This window comes from Branchiostoma belcheri, unplaced genomic scaffold, assembly GCF_001625305.1.
Source record: "Branchiostoma belcheri isolate BF01 breed outbred unplaced genomic scaffold, Haploidv18h27 scaffold11, whole genome shotgun sequence".
NCBI lineage: Eukaryota > Metazoa > Chordata > Leptocardii > Amphioxiformes > Branchiostomatidae > Branchiostoma > Branchiostoma belcheri.
In genome coordinates, this window is record NW_017802491.1 from 4698920 (window position 1) to 4713574 (window position 14655).

The following is a 14655-nucleotide window of genomic DNA, read 5'->3' on the forward strand; positions in this document are numbered from 1 at the left end:
CAAAAGTTCTAAAGAAAATGAATGGCTGATTGGCTGAAGAAGAAAAAATGGTTTCCATCAAAGTACAGTGCCTTAGTACAATGTAAGTAACAAGTGTGAATACTGCTCTGCTTACTTACAAAAGTAAGCTCTATCAGGTTCCACTTCCAGACACAAAATGCTGGCACTATATTTTACTGTGATGGCCACCTGCTTTTGTTCTGTAACTGCTGGGTGGGGCCTGAGAGGAGAGTGGTCATTTCCAAGGTCACAGTTCGAACACCAAGGGCATAGAACATTCCATGTACATTGTATCAAATCATTGTTAATGTCTGGTTGCTGGCATATATTATAAAGCATGCACTTCGGTGGGCTGTACATTGTATATGTGCTGTAACAGTTGTTCTTATATATCATGCAGAATGACCATCTTTCTGTTACCTCAGTAACATTTCCCAGTCTTGCTAGAATGTATATTAATCATGATCATGTTGCTATTGGTCAGAAAATAGTAACTCTAACTTGCGATACCGTCAAGAAGCATTTCATACACTCTTAGAAGAGGAATGGACTTGCCAGGGACAATTATATTATTTCATTAAAAATTATGAATGTATCATTGTCTGCTGCATACTAGACCCGCATCTGTTTCCTGCATTGCAATTTAAAAAAAAATGCATGGCATAATGCTAACTACTAAATGTATAATTATTGTTCTACTGAACATTCAAAAAGAAAAAAAATGTCTTATTCAGCCTTGTTTGTTATTCCAAACACAAATTGGGAGGCTTGAAAATATGATTACATTTTCCAACTGGCAGTAGTGACAAAATTAAACGCTTTCTGACAATCTAAAGCCGTTGGAAGATCTGGAAAAAGCTTGATTGTCCATTTCTATCGAAAACACTTGAAATAGAAAGCATTTTATTCTATTCTTCACTATGACAATACAAAAATGATTTATCTAGCGTTCTATTGTTCCACCATTATATTGTTTAACAATGAAAAGTGGCAGTCTGAAATGTCTGACGTTTGAAGGTTGCATGCTCAACGTGAAATTGGATACCGACGGCGTCAGGAAGGATGAATACTTGTATGTAATCATCAGAATTGGCAGTGTCACGCCCCCGACACAATCATACATGAGGGCCGTCAATTTGTTCTAAAAGCCGTTACCGCCAGTACCTGTCAGTGGTAGGCAGGGATAATTCGCTGCGGGGATTATCCATGATGGCTGGCTTAAGCTGGGATAGTCGTGATCCAGGGTCTAACGTGTCTGTTTTATATTCCAGCCCACCCATGCGGAGAATGTCCTCCAAAGCTGTGGGAAGGTAAGACAGAGTTTTACTTCAGATCCTAATAAAACATCACAGAATTACACAAAAACAATGTAAACATGTCCTATCACATATTTAAGCAGAAAATATATTACAGGATATGGTCGCAAGTATTGAAAATATTAACAGTACAGCTCCATTTAGAAACATGATAGTATGATAGCATAGAAAAGTAGTGCTACTCTGTAAATACTTTATCATGTCACACTACACTACGTCCGGTACATAACGTTATATACGTGTTGTCATGTTGAATGTGTACCATACAAACATACAAACACACAAGATACGATATCTCAGATTTCGCATTAAAGTTTACAGTGTTGATGGTAATACGTTCTTGACAATCAACCATTTTATCAATAGCTTTGCTATGAAGTCATAATACATCAACATCGTGTACGGTAATGTTAAGTCCAATAGGCAGACCTATAGCTAGTATAATGGCCCCTCCCCACTTAGACGGGCATCATTCACATGCATGAGCCATGGATGCAAAGAAAAGGTCTTGACCCCTTTTAAACTGTAGCCAAACATTGTACTTCTGAATGCCGCAGTGTAACCTTGTCTAATGACAGTCATACATCAACACTAAGTGAAGACAAACCTATCTCACTCTAGACATAAATATTCACTACCAACTTCCCAAGCTTCTGGCTTTCTGTTTAAAAGTAATTATTAATATTACATACTAGTGGCATTACCGGTATTACAGGACCCTTCATTCAAATGCAATGTAGGCCTGATCAGTATTGACGTACCAAACTTGAATGTAAAATAGCAAAAATTAGCAGCAACATCTAAAATTACAGGAAAGGGACATTACAGTGTACAGTACTACTGTAATTCCTGATTTTTTCATGCTTGTTGGTTTTCGTGGTCACTTCTGCACCGCAAACTTGTATCATTACTTGTAACTAATCAATCTCCAATTCTGCATCTGCCTTCATAAGTAAACATAAAATTCACAAACATTTTTTTCAAGTCATGAACTTTTTCTACCATGCTTCTGTACCGCAAACTTGTATCATTACTTGTAACTAATCAATCGCCAATTCTGCATCTGCCTTCATAAGTAAACATAAAATTCACAAACATTTTTTTCAAGTCATGAACTTTTTCTACCATGAAGTAAAGTGAATTATATCACTCAATATTTCACAAAAAGGTTTTCCTATTTCTTCACATCCTTCCTCTAATCTGAAGAGTAGCTGACCTATGGTTAAGCCTGAAGTGTTTTTCTACATCGACCACAAGTATATTTCCCCTGGGTAACAAAGCAGAACAAAGTTTAACATGATTTGTGCCTCCAGCCTCTTGAAGAAAACAACCTTTTGAACTCTTATCACCAAAGAGAGCTTCTGCTGTAATAAGATATCACAGAGTTGTGGCAATAGCTAACAGGATGGGTACTAACCATATTTCATAGCTGCAATGTAAGCGCTACAAGTAACATCATGTCATGATTTACAAACCAAGTATCAGTCATGACATTGAGACTGAATATTTCTCTCCATCCTGCGGCTTCTCTAAGGCACACCTATGTATTTTCTTGGTTCTTGGGCATTTCTTAGAAAGATTTTAAGCAAGTAGAGAAGATGTGAATAGGGCGGAACAAAGGAAAATTTTCTCTCCTTGAATTGTGTATACCAAGGTGCAGACTTTACCCTCAAGCTCAGTTTCTGAGTTGATTTTGTAGTCCAAAAATATGTTGTTGTTTTTAATCTGAGAACCTACAAATTAAGATAGGTGTGGCCTAAGTCATTGTTAAAATTTAAATTACTTGGTGAAGTAATAGTCAGTGTAATACTGAGTCATGACTTCAGCTGACTTGCAATAAATAGCATTTTCACTCTGGTAGGCACAATCATGACCTCATGACTTAAATTTTTGCAAAAATATATTTCATCAATTCACTGACAATTTGTACAGTTAGTATGTCTCACCCACCCATCATTGTATCCTCACTATGAACCCTGATATATATATTACATAGTAGTTAGTAGATGCCATACTTTGTACACTGTACAATTGTTGCACAATAAAGTTATCTATAATTACAGCACAGAAGCAAACAAATTACATGTAGATAGGCGTGGGCTGTAGGGAGAAGACGGAAAACTTTTGCAACAGTGTGTATCTGGTTTGTACAGTACATTTGTATACAGTTCACCCACCCATCACTGTATCCTCTCTATGAACCCGGAGACATAATTACAGAACGGAAACTTTTATCATCACCTAAGATTTACGCCTAGCCAGGCGGCATAACACATTTCCCGGCGGATGTCCGTCCCTATCTGACTGTCAGACATTCGGTATCTCACCCTGGCAGCTGAATGTGTCTGACAGGTTTATGGGAGTACATGATGTTCAGCCCTCTGCCAATGCCTTCTGTTCAGGGCTTAGATTTTTCCTGCATACTTGCCCTGGTGCAGGTAACATATCCTGCAGCAGAGACGTTTTACTTGCACAACACAGAATTTAGTAAGTACCGATTACACTTAAGGATGTAAGTGGTACAAATATAGCCACAGTACACAAATATAGCCACATAATATAAACCCAGTATAACAGTACATGGACCAGTACAGGTTACTAGTTAGGTGCACGTAGACATCAGAAATATCTGCACAGCTCCCATTTTACTTGCACTAGCCTGCATATGCAGGTAGTATTTTGAGCCCTGTATTACTAAGTTATACAATATACATGTAATGTTTTCTCTTTGGGTCCATTCAGTTTAAAGTTGTGGACAGTTCCCGTATTGGCTGACAGGTTTATAGTTGTACGTAATGTTCAGCCCTCTGCTCAATGCCTGCCTGCTGTCCTAAAGCTACAGTAAACCTAGGGCCTCACTATCTCCTGTAACCAGGGATGAACGGAAATTACCAGGCATCATTTCAGAAAGCTGACGGCTGAGAACCTTTAAGGGGGTGGATGATGGGTTTCCTCTTTCTTGTAGACATTTATATAGTCTTGACTTATTGGGAGGAAATCCATCTTAAGGCAGTTTATTTCTTGAATTCTGGACAATGTCTCAGCAAAATTCAGCGAGAGGGCGAAAGTTCTCTCTCAAAAGTTTGTGCTGCTGGAGGTTTTTTTTTACAGAATCTGATTAATTATTCATCTTATGAGACAAACATTTACGCACAAGACATATCAGTATTTGTTGGGTCAATGTGCCAGTTGGAATCTCAGCTATTCAAAACTGAATAAAATTGAATGTCATGCCATCAAATCATATTGCAAACTTTAAAAATGTACAAAATTTTTGCGTGATCTGCGTTATTTTACTGTAGTAATACTTCACGGACTTGTTCCTGATTTACATTTCTTCAGACCAGTACTTATTTTACATAATGTACTGTACTAGTCATTAACTGTCATGTAACCAGTCACTGCAGAGTGGCTGTGAAACGTGTGTTAACATAAAACAGTTTTACTGCCTATTTGATGCTGTTAAAGATAGAGATACTTTATGTACCTGGTTGTTATCTATGAAGCAACAAACGCATCAAAAAGTATCTTCAGGACAGGGTCGTAAATGTGAAATGAGGCACCGAGGCTATTTTTGATTCAGACCCTGGCGTAAAGTTTTCTTTACAAGTCCCTTGTGGGAAGAGACGTAAAATAGTTTACAGTATTGCCAACACATGTCAGTTCTACTGAAGAGGACCATCTGATACTGTGTTTGAAGAGACTGTAAAAGTCTGTGTTTGTCATAAAATGTCTGAAGCATCGGTGCTGCGTTTCTGCCTAAGGTAGTTACTGTATGATAAAAGGAAAAATTATGCTCAGCTTAGGGCATAAGTTAAGTGAAAATTTAAGGAGTGTTACATTATATGGTTGAACTTTTTTCATACATATATTCATTTATCATATTTATTCATTAATTATTGAATTTTTTTACCAGACATTGGGTAAAATAGTTGTAATTTTTCCTTGCATTGGAAAATAAGTTGAGCCTTTTCAATCATGTACAAGCATGGATAAACTTCTCAGACATATATTCATGATACTTTTTGAATTGCAAAGTTCTTCATTCACAACCACTGTCTTGTTTAACAAGAATTGACATTTTGATAACCGCCTGTCATATTCACCTTGGCAATTATGACCGGTTCACTGTGCACTGAAGCTATAGGTGTTACTGGTTCACTGTGCACTGAAGCTAGGTGTTACTGCTAACAATGCGGTGCCAAACAAAAAGTCAAATTGTGACCCACGTAGATGAAGATGACAGAAGGTTCTCAAAACGTCAAATCTTGTTAATGTTTGTGAATAAAGAATGTTGCCATTCAATCATGAAATTATTCACACATAGTGATGCATACCAGTTCACTGGACTTGGATCCGGACTTGTAAGAATGTTTAGGTTCAAGTCCAAAAAAAACTAAAAGTCAAGAACCGAGTCCGGACTTATTACCATAAAAGACAATTTCACATACCCCTTTTCTTTCCAAACCACCTAAAACCTTCTGTAGATTGTAAAATCTTTGCTGCAAAATGAAGAAAACATTGCCATCGGGCATCGTCAAGTACCAGCCTCCATGTTATGTGGCCAAAGTTTCACTCAGACAACATTGCAAGGTTGCCAACATGCAATTTTGTATATGCCATGGGTTTATGTCTGGACTTACAAGTCCGGAACTGAACCTAAACCTCTGGACTTGAATCCGGACCTGAACCTAAAATTGGGTTTAGGTATGCATCACTATTCACACATGATACCTTTTGTGTTCTCCAGTCACTTGTTGGGGAGGCATAACCACCTCGTCCACAGCACCAGTATAGAGGTGGGGACAGAGGATGATACGGACAGAACAGAAGATGAACTGGCTAACAAGGTAACTGTTAAACACAGACAGCTTTACAGAAATAGAGCAGGGATTCCTGTACACGGCATATATAATGATTTTCTCACAGATAAATTTTCCTAAACAAGGAAAAAAGAAGAAAAAGAAGAAAAGGCAAAATTACATCTGACACCCTTTTTTCATACTTACATACATACTGGCATTAGCAAATACACAAAGAACTTTTATACCTGGCTTGTATATAATGTTATACCTATGCACCAAAATTTAAAAGAAATTGCTGCAAAGAACTTTTTGGAAACACAAACAGACTGTTGGAAAGATTTTGTCTCCTTACATACATTGTAATACATTGGACTTAGCAAAGACATAAAGGACCATGAACATCTGTGAAATCGATAGTTTGGAATATAAAGGGCACATTAAATAAAAAAAAAGATGTCTGCAAAGAATGGAGAATAAAATACCAAACCAGACACCTTTACAGATGTAACAGAGCTGTTAGAGGTATAATACCTCTTTACTGAAGGCATTTCGGGTGTTAGCAAAGACATAAAGGACAGTTAGGGTATGGAGGTTGTTAAGCTTGATGTTGGTAGTTAAGAAGATGAATTGCACACATATTGGCTATAGAAGGGCATCCACTTGAAGTTGAATACAAACTTGGCATTTTTGTGACCATATAAAGTCCTCCATTAGCACAGCTTTATTGACCCAGAACAGAATAAAACATGGAGTGTGCTTCTGGGCATTCTGTACATGTATATATTGGTCATTACTGGAAATAAAAATTCTCTTTTATGTGTTTTCCCTCAAGTGTGAAAATTATAAAGTTCTCATTGGTACACCCACAAGGGAAATCTAGTTTGGGACAAAAATTGACTCAGTTGCAGGTAGTTTTCTGTTGAATGTACATGCTCTTGAAAAATCTATTGATGATGACTACATATTAGTACAACTTATTGTGTGTTGCCTGTAATTTTGTTGTGTAGATTAAGTTGTCCCACGAGTCTTTGTAACCTGTACATGTACATGTAGCACTGTCCATGCTATGGCCAAGTTGGTAGAGTGTTTGCCTTTCATACTGTAGGTCGTGAGTTTGATCCCGGGCTGATTCATACTAAAGACTATATCTAAATTGGTACATATTGCTTTCTCTGCCTAGCACTCAGCCTTTGGAAAAGAGTACGGTAGTCAAACACATTAAAATGGTACATAGATTACTGCTTTCTCTACTTATCACCCAGCATTTGGGAGTATTATTTATGATTTTCTCACGACCAGTGGACTAATTGGGTGCAGCCCTAGCCTGTGCACCATGGATCTGGTATATGAAAGACTTGGACATTTTGCAACCCTCCCCCTGCCTGCCTTCTCCAGGTGCACAAACTGCAATCTCAGGTAAGCGAGCTGGAGGAGGACCATCTGTACAAGAACGAGCAGGAGGTCAGACTCAGGAACGAAAATGCTGCTTTACAAGAAAGGTTTGTTTGTTTGTTTATTGTTTGTTTGTCAGTGAAGGTGAAACGCAGTGCCTTAAACACAGTGGATCAACCCACAAACCCTATAGCCTCAAAAAAGGCTATGGGACTACCGTTACCTTTACTTTTTTTAGTCCTGTTGCAACCATTGTGATTTTGGTGTCTGTCCTTGGTGCTGATGTAATGGTGGTTGTTGCGTTTCCTGCTTTCCTGCACAGTGTAGTTGCCATAATGTCTTGGATTTCAATGGAAGTCCCAGCTTGTTTTTTCCAATCTATTTGGTATACTTGATGATGGTAGACAATGGTGTTGTCTGCTTAGACACATATTTTGCGGGGTCATTATTACACATAGATATTGAATCATTGGGTAAATATGTTGATTTCATGTAGTGCGTAGTCTGAGTACAACATCCTGTAATACTATCCTCTACATGGCTTGGCACAATTTGTAAAACATGTCCTCTGTGAATTGTGCAAAGTCAACCTGGTTCCCAATCAAGTCAAATCAGGACGTTCTAAATGACAACATTTTGTGATCGCCCCATCCCAATGCATTCCCACCTACCCATTAGCAACTAGTGGTTCCCATTTGGGAAATTACACTGCAAAGTGCAAGCAAATTCCTATTTGCACGGATTTCCACCAAGAATTGGTTCTGCATACCTGATATCTTGTTAGTGGCTCAGAAGTGTTATGTGGTAGTGCTTTAGTCGCTTAGTATCGTTTGGATGTGACCGTCATGTCCCTGTACTTGTGGCTGCTGTCGTGCTCCCTGCCCTTCCTGTTGATCTGCCTCCTCCATGGTTGCTATGAGCTGTTCCATCTGCACCAAAAGGCACAGAGGTCAGGTCAAGGGCATAAAGTGGGGAGGGGGGCATTTTTGTAGACTTTACATTTAGTTGCAGTCTTGTCTATCTGCATCCTCCATGGTTGCTATGAGCTGTTCCATCTGCAACAAATGGCACAGAGGTCAGCTCAAGGGCGTAAAGTGGGGGGGGGGCGTTTTTGTAGACTTAATGTTTAGCTGCAGTCATGTGGATCTGTACCCTCCATGGTTGCTATGAGATGGTTCCATCCGCACCAAAGGGCACAGAGGCCAGCTCAAGGGTGTAGGGGGACGGGGGCATTTTTTTATTCTTTACATCTAGCTGCAGTCTTGTGGATCAGTGAAGTGTGTAGAGAATTGGGGGGGGGGTATTTTTGTAGGCTTTAAAAGTACCTGCTTGGTTTGCCTCCCCCCACTGGTATAGCTGCTGCTGATCCTAACACCACAAACACTACTCATCTCTAGACCACACACACGTCACTTCACTGTGTTGTTGGACGATTGCCATACTGTCGTTACTGATAAATGTAATTGAGAGCAAGCTTGCCCTTTCTGGTTTAGGGGAGTCATCTGCCTCTGGTTCTGGGAGATAATGCTTGTCTTACTTTGTATATTTCAGATTTGTGTGACACTTTCCATTACAGTTTACACTCAACATTTTGCAGCATATGTTTAACTTTGTACTATTCATTCAGTAAGGTACTGTTTCTAAAGTAGGAGTCTTTATTCCTAGGTCTTTACCATTTTATGTCATTTCTCATTAGAATAAACCTACTAGAAGAACAGCTGAGAGATGTAGAAGTCAAGGCCCAGGAGAATCTGGAGGAAGAGAGAAGACAACATAGGGAAGCCATGGTATGCTTTTCATTCACATGTTTGTTTATTTTATTTCACCAGGTATTTTGCAATGTGCACTGCAGGGAACCCCAACAAAATTATCAACATCAAATGATATTGTCGATAACAAGAAATAGCAATTTTTTCTGACCAATGAACTATACACCAAGTGACAGTAGCTGCAAGGTGAAATAGCATCTGGATATGTGTTAAGGTTGTATGCATTATGGTAGGAAACTGTTGTATTCTGACAGTTTAACAAATTTAATAGGTAAAAGAAGCAATGTTCAATGCATGTCAGCCAAGCTTTTGACTTGTATTAGGACCAGAGTTTCTACGAAAAGTTTTTTTCATCTCTGCCATTTTCTTTTACCTAAAACAGCCTATAAATTCATGATAATACATAATTTTTATACCCTTTTCTAGATAGACTACATTATCCTTACAATGCAAGTGACCCAGATTTTTTCTCCTTTCCAGGCTAAACAAGAAAGAGATTTGAGAGACGACATAGATCTACTAACAAATAGGTACGTTGCTTCCGCTCACCGCTTAAAGAGACAGTAGTGTCCTTCAGATAAATGGGGTTTTGAGTGCAGCAGAGCCTCTGGCATTAGCAGAGCCGGTAATGGATACTTAACGGCCAGGGGCAGTGGGCTCAACAGGGATTGGGTTTTTCATATGGCACCCCATTAGTGGTGCGAAATTTTCAGAGTACAAAATGCTTTCATTCACCCTAATTTGTATGTATTTCTGTCTACAGCATCTTACATGTTGAGCATATAAGCAAGATGATGTCATATTTTTGCAGATAACAGAATGGTGTATTATACAAGAGACATAAGATAGATGGTTACAAGACATACCATTTTACACTGCCATCTATGTTTACTTAGTATTATATAGGTACATGTACCCTTTTGCTTATCTATGTTGTTGTAAAATCATTGAACACATTCCATACATCACAATAGTTAACATCAGATTATACACTGACATAATTCTGCCAGGTCACATATAACTGCCACCAAAGCAATGCTTCAATGCAACATCACCCTATATAATGCACTCCTGCATATCTACATGTAAATTGTGCATACCTGGAGGGTGCTAGGAATATCTCAAGCACACTGTTTTTCAAAGAGGCAGATATATAACCTGGTACTAGGTAAATGTTAATGTCGGTCAATATATTTACATTTAGAAGACATACTCTGCTTTCTTCATGCATGACTAGGTACCGTTTCATCCATACACATGCATTGTTGTAAAATGTTTTGTAACATGATGAGTCTTCCTTTTGTAACAGAACAACAATGCTGGAAGAAGAAAACTCCAGACTAAAAGAAGACATTCCAAGGTACAAGTCAACAATAGAGAGGTTAAAAGAGGTGAGCCATTCTGTTATCACATAGAAACTTTATTCACTACTAGACTGGCAAAAATAAATTATTTCAAACAGTTGCCACATCCTCCAATCCTTCAACCATTTAAAAGATTGGCAAGACTCCAGATGAAAACAGGTATCAGACTGCTTTAGCAAATGATTTATAGACTTTTTGCTCCACATTCCAAGAAAATTGCTGTATTTTGAAGTCTGTTTTTTGTCATTCCCCATAAACCAGGACCAGACAGTCTTGCGGGAACAGCTGGAGGAGACCAACCAACTCCGGGAGGAGACCACCCAGGAGCACAGAGATCTGGAGCAGCGGGCGCGGGGGGAGAGACAACAGTATGAGGAGGAGAGACTCGCTAACCACATGGTAAGGCTGTCCAACAGGTGCCATCTTGTTCTGTTCTACTACAGACTTTACTCAAATGCCTAACTAGTTGATGTTCTAGTGTAGTAAAGAGTTTGATATTCAGAGCTGCCTAACTGTGTCAAAAGTTACTTTAGACCTTTTCATCACAAAAGATGCCCTAAATTAATCCTTTTAAGATGATGATGATGATGGCTGGCAGTACTTCAGAATCCTGAATAGCCTGGTTACCAAACCTGTTATACATTGTTAGTACTTAGTCTCTTTCGTCCTCTCCCCAAATAAGAGAGGATGAAAGAGGCTCAACTGCTGGTTTGGTAACCAGGCTAAATCTGGAAAGCACAAGGTATAGAAGATGATGATCCACAGTCTAATCGTGTAATCGTTTGTGTATTTTTAGTTAATAGAAGAGATGAACAAGGAACTAGAAGACCTGAGGAGGTACAAGGTCGACAACGAGAGGCTGACCAAGAGTCGAAGCCCCAGTTTCCTGGACATGCCCAGTAGGTACAACGAACTGGAGAGGGAGATCAGAAAACTCAAGGAGGTATGTCTGATTTTGTCTTCCACCAGGCTTTTACTTCATTTCAAGTCATTGGTTTAGCCTGAAGAACATACCTCGTGTCAGATTGCCTAACTTTTACATTACTTTGGTCAAGATCCCATTTGTACCACATGTACCACTGCCTGTAAACAGTCACATGTTTTAAAGATGTCAACTTGCAGCTGCATTTGGACAACTTAAGGACTCATAAGGCAAGGTGCAGGCAATGAAACAAGTTTATTAGCAAGAAAGTTTGTCTTGGTGTACAATATCTTGAAAAAAAATCAGACTCACACACCCAAAGAAGACCAGAATTCAGGTTGAAAAATTGGTGGATCCGTTCTTCGTGGTGGAAAATATTTTCATTTTCCATACTGATTTTGTTTTTTGTTTGCTTGTGTCTGTTGTACAGGAGAATCGAGGGCTAAGGGAAGCAAATGATGACCTGAACGTTCAGCTGCTGAACCACAGTTTCCAGGAGGGGAAGAACCTGATCAATGGACCGTCCTCTTCACTCGCATCCGAGCTGGAGTCTGCATCTAAAGACGAGGTCAGTCATTGCTTTGGCGTGCATCCTGTAATTCCTCATTTGAAATGTCTTGAAGGAGATGTCAGAATAACCAATTATGTACTTCCAAAACGTAATCCAGGAGAGCTATGAATGCATGACCTATTCTCACGAGACTTTACAGATATGTGATATCAGCAGTTGGTCAAACATGCCAGGCAGTTTATATCGTTCTGTGATGGGAGTGCCCTGATATATAGAATTCTTTATATCTCTCAAAAATAGTTTTTTGATGTCCCTTTTTTGTACAACATATTTTCCCCCATCATAACCTCCAGGTTGTGGAGGCTTTGAGAGAACAGCAGGAGATGAATGCCAGGATGAGCGAATACATCGACAGAATCCTCACCAACGTGCTGGAACACAACCCCGGCATCCTGGAGGTTCGTAGCAACAAGAGCTGATACAGAGGAAAACACGGCCCTGCAATTTTCACAATAATCTCTTCCTGATTGATTCACAGTACTGGATCAGCAATGAATGGTGCCATAAGGCCACACCAATTTAATTTTCTGGGTTCTCGCTCAAATAACTGTAAAGAAAAAATGCTGAAATGGAATATCAACAAAAAAGCAAATCAGATGAAAAATCATGTGTACACCATAATTGGTATGCAATTATAGATATCAGATGGAATTTTCGTCATTGCCTTCTGTTTTCATGTTGCCCTGTGTGTTTCAAAGTTTTTGTTCAAAGAAATGTATTGAGAACCAAGAAGATAAATTGGTGTGCCATAAATGCCTTGATGTGATGCGAGAATGTTTTCCCTACCTTCATACTACTACCTACAATTAAAGCTGTGATTGCCTTAAACAAGAGATCAGTTACTGGAATATAGATTCTTATAACACAACCTTGAAAGAATTACCTGAACCCTCTGTCACACATAATCAACTATTGCTTCCCAACCTTCTCCAGATCATGGTTGGGAGTAGCTCCTGTCACACATAGCAAATCTTCTCCAGATCATCGTTATATAATGACGGGAGTTAGTCATAAGCAAGACCATTCCTGGTTAGGACTTGTTTGTCAAGGTAACCATAACCAATCTTTAAAAGCCGACTATGAATTTTGACAAATCAAAGTCAAGAAAGTCCTTTTCTGCCTGGATGCAATTAGAGGCACCGACTTCAACTTGGTTGAGGAGTTGTTGGGAGCAGAGTTCCTGCATGTGTGACACTGGCCTTGACTGACATTCTGGTAACTTTTCAGCTATCTGCATCAGGGTCTGGATGAACTGAGGAGTTACTGAAACGTCGGGTCAGGTACAGCTTTTTGAGGTTGTGTTGGAAGAACAATAATATTCCTACAATTGACCAACCCGATGAAGTCATTAACAAAGAAGATCAGTTATTTCTCCCAATTATATTACTTTGATTTTTACAACAATTACATTTTGACAAACAATGCACATGCATACAGTAACTGGCTTATAGTATCTTTAGTATCAGTTTTTTTTTTGCATGGACGCACTTCAATAACCTTGCATGACTGATTTTAAAACCCCTTTAAGTTTAACATGGTGATTCTTACCTTTATCTGCTTTGAATGTAGTTTTTATTATGTTCAGTTCTTAATCCCTTCCCTTTGCACATGTCTTCCACCCTTTGGTCTTTCACGGTGACATTCACTCTTCTTTGCAATGTTCTTCCCTTCTCCAGTGCAAGTAGCAGAACACGGAGCAACCACCTGGTCACCAAGTTTTGTTTTTATTTTTTCTTCATATCAGAAATCACACTGCCAACAAGCAAAGAAAAAAGAACATGCATGTACATGCATGTACATACTAGAACATGCTTTGGTATAGCTGACCTAACTCACTGTTGTGTTATCTTATAAAATCCCACCTTTGTGCTTTAAGAAGCATTGGACCTTTCAATAAAGGTTTTTGGGATGTTGTGGTCTCTTTGACCAAAATGACACACTCATGTGCAGCTGCTAACACCTTTGGATTGTAACCAGGGGGGGAAATGATACTATCCCATCATCCTTTGCAATACACATCCCACAACACATGTCCCAGATGGCTGACTGTCAGCACCAGGCATATAGTCTTTTCATGTTTCCTTTAAAAGTGCAGCAATGGCAACAATTTGACCAGTAATTTTTGGTTCTTTGAGTTATCAAAGGACTCAAGTAGTGTATGAGGCTATCTGACTTTTGTAACTTATGTACAACTTCTTACATTGTGTCTTAAACATTTATGCAAACATTTGCTTCAAAAATGGTGCTCAAACTTCACCAAACTAAAGTGCTTTTCTACAAACTCTGTTGATTGGTGATATTATACATCTTGTGCATCAGAAAACCCCAAATGCACCAAAAAGCACCCATGGGAAACGGAAGAAAATTGCATTTGTTGATGATTATTACATAAACAATATCAAATATAATATTTTCTTCTGTTTCCCATGGGTGCTTTTTGGTGCATTTGGGGTTTTCTGATGCACAAGATGTATAATATCACCAATCAACAGAGTTTGTAGAAAAGCACTTTAGTT

The 14655-nt window shown here is 38.9% G+C and overlaps 1 protein-coding gene across 6 annotated transcripts in view; it reads left to right on the forward strand.

Annotated features, from left to right (window-relative positions):
• LOC109484405 (rab11 family-interacting protein 4-like) overlaps window positions 1-14107 on the forward strand; it is an 87746-nt gene extending 73639 nt beyond the window's left edge. For 5 of the 6 annotated variants that reach the window (XM_019787656.1, XM_019787671.1, XM_019787677.1 and 2 more), the window contains 12 exons: window positions 1272-1310; window positions 6067-6166; window positions 7517-7620; window positions 9210-9300; window positions 9763-9812; window positions 10592-10673; window positions 10908-11045; window positions 11443-11589; window positions 11999-12136; window positions 12433-12537; window positions 13367-13419; window positions 13816-14107. In XM_019787656.1, coding sequence (XP_019643215.1) covers window positions 1272-1310; window positions 6067-6166; window positions 7517-7620; window positions 9210-9300; window positions 9763-9812; window positions 10592-10673; window positions 10908-11045; window positions 11443-11589; window positions 11999-12136; window positions 12433-12537; window positions 13367-13390 — 1018 coding nt within the window. In that variant the 3' untranslated portion in view covers window positions 13391-13419; window positions 13816-14107. The remainder of the gene's footprint in view (window positions 1-1271; window positions 1311-6066; window positions 6167-7516; window positions 7621-9209; window positions 9301-9762; window positions 9813-10591; window positions 10674-10907; window positions 11046-11442; window positions 11590-11998; window positions 12137-12432; window positions 12538-13366; window positions 13420-13815) is intronic. The other variant, XM_019787663.1, reaches the window with a different exon arrangement.
• The last annotated feature ends 548 nt before the right edge of the window (window positions 14108-14655 follow it).